The sequence below is a fragment of the Parambassis ranga genome, chromosome 3 (assembly GCF_900634625.1).
Source record: "Parambassis ranga chromosome 3, fParRan2.1, whole genome shotgun sequence".
NCBI classification, from domain to species: Eukaryota; Metazoa; Chordata; class Actinopteri; family Ambassidae; genus Parambassis; species Parambassis ranga.
Window position 1 is genome coordinate 14,736,024 of NC_041024.1, and position 5,037 is coordinate 14,741,060.

The 5,037-nt window shown below is 42.2% G+C and overlaps 1 protein-coding gene across 1 annotated transcript; it reads left to right on the plus strand.

Annotated features, from left to right (window-relative positions):
- The first annotated feature begins 1,009 nt into the window (after positions 1 to 1,009).
- LOC114433603 (protein phosphatase 1 regulatory subunit 3E) lies at positions 1,010 to 3,119 on the plus strand. The gene has a single exon (XM_028402245.1). It carries the CDS (start codon positions 1,325 to 1,327, stop codon positions 2,249 to 2,251), a length of 927 nt encoding a protein of 308 aa, XP_028258046.1. The 5' UTR covers positions 1,010 to 1,324; the 3' UTR covers positions 2,252 to 3,119.
- Positions 3,120 to 5,037: the final 1,918 nt, after the last annotated feature.

Genomic DNA, 5,037 nt, shown 5'->3' on the forward strand with positions numbered 1-5,037 from the left:
CTCTTCACCAGCTGTGTTCTCCTGTGTTAAAAGCTCCATGTCTGCTCCAGAGTCCGGATACAGTTTTTACTGTATACAACATGACACACAGTACAAATATTGTTTATGATAGAACAGAAAAAGTTTTATTGCTTAGAGTGAACAAAGTATTCATGACACATAAAAGAGCATGTAAAAATTGTGGATTGCATGTTTTGCATGCTAATACCTGTAAAACTGAAACATAAAAGTCTATATTTTTTTCCAGACAGTAGTTAGAGCATATGCTTCACTGTGATATCTAGAAAATGACATAAAACAGCCAAAGTAACACACACAGCGCGCAGCATACCGACAAACACACAAACACTGCGCTTTAAACATGAGAAACAAACCGCTGACTTTGTACTCACCCAAACAAAGCACAGCGGATCCATGCTGAATATTAAATGGATTTGTTTCTCTCTTTTTTTACCATTCACAAACAATGCTGCAGTCTGTCGAGGTTTGTTTTCTTTGGTAGTTTAAACAGCAGTTGAGGAAGCGGTGAATGCCTTCAGAGACCCAGCTGCAACGCCGTCGTCATAACAACCCGTGAGGGCAACACCGTGACGGTGTTGACGTAGACACACGGGGAGGGCTGGGTGCTCCTGTGCTGCAGTCCAGTCTGCTCCACACAAATTATTATATCTATGTTATGCAATAGCCTCATAATGAATTAACACGGTATCTCCTGATGGGTAATCCAGTGGTGCATGAATGGAAGAGCCTAAAATAAACGTAGAGCTGTCACACTTGTGAATGAATGAATGTTATAAAAAAAGTGTCCAAATGCAATCATGTTTTTTTTGCCCAGATAATAGAAAATGTTTATTTATTGTGTATTGATTTGTAAGGATCATGTACAATAATGTGTCAGTGTGAAATGAGGAAGTCAAACGCTTTTATTGCTTGAGAAGGAGGAAACCATTTTGGTTAGCGATGCTCACTTCTGCACGTAGACCGAGGAGAGCCGAGAGGACCACGACACGCTCATCATCAGGAAGCGTGCAGGTGATGAGGTGTTCTCTGTTTATAAGCTGCTTTTTGCACTGTGTAGACAGTGAAATGTGTTTATACATCCCAAAATTGTGTGTGACATCTGCAGGAGCAAATTCACACTTTGCTGTCGAATAGCAACAGCTTGCTTTATTGGTCCAGAGCTGCAGTGTCAGATTCTGACGCAGCCGGAGCACCTATCCGCGAGAGGGACACTGACACCTGACGGCTCCAGCGCTCGGTTCGCCGGTCTTTCCCATCACGACAACACACATACGGTTCTGCAGTGCAGGGACTGCTGCGTTTTATGGAAGCGGAGCCTGTGCATCCTGTCGCTGTCATGCTGCCCCCAAAGAACTGCTTGCCAAGGAACTACAGCTGCATAGCCGGACTGTTCGGGAGTCTGGCTGCAGCCAACCCGAGGCTCGAAGATGGGGAAGATTTAGACATGGTGAACGGAACTACGTGTGAACCCATCGAGAGCCCAGTGGTGGACGAGAGACCACGGGGCAGAGAGATTTTCCTGAAGCCCTCGCAGAGCCCGAATCTGCGTCGGAGGTGCAAGTCTCTGCCGACACCCACAGAGAGAGCAAAGTTAGAAATCTCACGCAGCAGGAGTCCAACCAGCCAGAAGAAGGTCCGGTTCGCGGACTCTCTGGGTCTGGAGTTGATCACAGTGAAGCACTTCGATGATACAGATGTGCCAGAGGTGCCGGAGCGCATCCTGGCGAAATTACCCAAAGGAACCCTGCACCTTAATCATATGGACACCAAATTCCCCCGAGCTCCTACACGGTCTGTGTTCATGGAGTTGCAGTTCACCAACCCCGGCACACTGCCCGGCTTTGAGCAGACAGTGAGGGAGGTGAAAGTCATGCTGGAGAGCGTAGAGGCGGATGAATTCAGCCTCTCCGGGTTTGTGCGCGTGTTAAATCTGGCTTTTGAAAAGAGCGTCTCTTTGCGCTACTCACTAAACAACTGGATCACATTCATGGACAGTTTGGCCTCTTATGTTCCCAACTCCAGCGACGGCGTCACTGATAAGTTCTGTTTTAAGATCGTCATGCCTACTTACCCCGATAACGGAGGAACACTGCAGTTTGCAATAAAATACTGTGTGGGAGGGCAAGAATTCTGGGACAATAATAATGGGAACAATTACAAAGTGCGACGTCAGCGGCTCAAGATGTCTCCGCCTCGTGAATGGGAGAATGGATGGATTCACTTTATCTGAACGTCTGCAGTGGCACACCGTGTGCGTAATTTACGCGTAATGAAATCCCTGGTACCTTACATACGACTGTAGCCTGTTAACATTTTGAATTTGTCTGAAACACAGAAAATAGTATTCCCCCAATATTCCAAACCTGTACCCTGCTGTGTAATAATAACACTCCGGGTGTTTAAACATACTGCATTAAGCCTGATAGGTTGTCAGTGTGGGATGCTGGTAAATATTGCCTTGATGTCAGGTCTCTGTACACCTTGGTGCCCTTTGGGAGGGCATGTTCACGTTATGTAATGTAAATGACACGTGCTGAGGAAAACGTGCCAGGCATGCCAACTCCATGCAGGCATCAAACTCCTTTTCCGAAGATGCTGTACATTCATTTGCTGGCATGTTGTTATTATAATCGTCAATTTGTTTTGCATGTGTGCAAACAATAACGACTTAACGAGAAGCAGAAAGGAGCCCAAACAAGTCACGTAGCATCCTCCTCCTGTGGTAAGACTGTCAGAACATGTCCTGATTGGACAGGAGACAGAAATATGCAGAAGGTTATTTTACTTAGATATTCAGTGTATAATTTCCTGCCGTCATGCTATTAAAATGCCTTATTCCAACCCATGATGCAGGAAATTTTACCCTGCCTGTTGTATAGTATACTCTCCATTGAGGCTGGAAAGAATGGTGCATTAGATCATTATTAAACCTAACTATCCAGGGACACCTGACTTAGTCAAAGAATCTGCCTTTTTGCAGCTATTCATTAACTATTGTACATTTTCTGCACTAATGTATAATGATTTTGTGTATACAAGGTCTAACCAAAGTCTAAAATACAACATTATTACTGAATAATTCAACGCCACTAAATCATAAAGGCTCTTTTCTGAACATTCAGCCCCTCCAGCACGGTTGATGTTCTCATTAGGAATATATATATATATATATATATATATATATATATATATATATATATATATATATATATATATATATATATATATATATATTGTGGCCATTTGAAAGCTAAAATTTACCTCAGATTATTTCTGGACCTTCTCTTCTTCAGGTTACTTGTTATAACAGATATTTTCACTGTTATTATTTTCTAACAGATACATTGAATCAAAAATCTATTAATGTACATGTGCAGATTTAAAACACAATGCTTATTGATTTGTAGTTTTCTAGTTTTTCACAGAGTTGTTCTATCTGTAAAAAGTAGCTATTTACCAGTTTCTGCTGCTGTTAATGTCCATGATGCTCACCACTGTGCAAACAGTGCTGCTCCTTTTTACTCCTTACACCAAAACGAACCACTTTCATTGCTTTGTTTCCACAACATACACCTTGATCAGCGTTGTACAGCCAACTTTCCATTTCTAGACCACACTGTGTTTTTGATTAACTGAGTGGTGAGTAGTCTTCCAAACTCGATCCTGTTCCACCCCTCAGCCTTTTTGTTGATAAAAGCTCGTGCTTTGTGAACAAGTTCACTTCAATGCACTTATATTTATTTGACTTTATGAGTGTGTGCGTTCAGGCTGCAGCAGCTGGACAAACAACAGGCTGGCTGCTTTTAATTCCACTGCTTTGACTGTAATCTGAACATCACTTTGGCCTTTGGTTTACATCATCGTGGCCTCAGAGGGGAGCTCTCCATTTAATGAGGCCATCAGGTTGTGATGTGGATGTAGAATATTCCTGTAACCACTTAGGTTTTGGAGCAGTTCCACTGTGCATCCATCAGTGCTGTTTGTCTCCTAATATGACATGATTTGTGTCAGGGCTACACCATGACGTTAGGCGTTCGTTTTGATGAGACGATCGGCACTGAAATGATATTTGTTACCGCACAGCTTAGCTTTTTCACATACGGAGCTGCAGTTCTGTCATTTATTTATTTACATAGATTGTGGATATAAAATGCCAGGCCATGGCAGAGCTTACTGTGTGTTATGTTGTTAAATCGGTGGGTATTTACATGTTGTGTGCTCTGGTATGTGTAAACTCAAGCATCCATGCAGTTAGTCCAGGCTGAGGTGACTGCAGGAACAGATGTACCAATAACACCTGATCACATTCACTCTGTACATCCAGTATTGTTGCAGTTGCTTGACACTTGTGACTTAGACTCTTAATTGGGTTAAGCATCCAAAAAAGTGTGAAAATCCATAGGTTGGAAGCTGGTGTTGTCCCACTGTTGTTATTGGTTCATCCTGAACTCGTTTTTACTTCAGTGTGCACATAACAGTTTGCATCAGAACTCACTGATATATAGATATGTATGTAAATGTCTTAATGTTTCATATTGAATGTCTTCCTGTTACTGTTCAGTGTTGTGTGTATTTTGATTAACTTTAAAAGCAGAGCTGAGAGATGTGATAAAGGTTTGTTCATATTTAGCTATTTGAGGTTAAGCACGCTACTAATCTCACTTTCCTTCAGGACCATTTGAAAATAGTTTTAGATAACTGTACTATAACTGGTATGTATAACTGGTTTAGCAAAAACCAGCAAAATGTGTACCATAATGTATCTGAAAGAAATGAATCTATTGGAAACGCGTACACAGCTACATGTGTATGCAGCCTTACTGAGTGTGAGAGAAGCGGAGACAGCAGGTGCTATTTGTTTGGAAGTGATGTGATAACAGAACATGTGAAGTATGAGGTCTAATGAGATGCACTTTGGCATGAGTGACATATGATTGTAGTTGACACTGGGCCGACTCAGCTGAAACAGGTGTAATGCAGTGGGGAAGAAGGAAAGTGCTGCACATGTACATGAAA

What these genes read in the sequence shown, in the direction of transcription:
- LOC114433603 (XM_028402245.1), top strand. Translation starts at nt 1,325, where the DNA reads ATGGAAGCGGAGCCTGTGCATCCTGTCGCTGTCATGCTGCCCCCAAAG.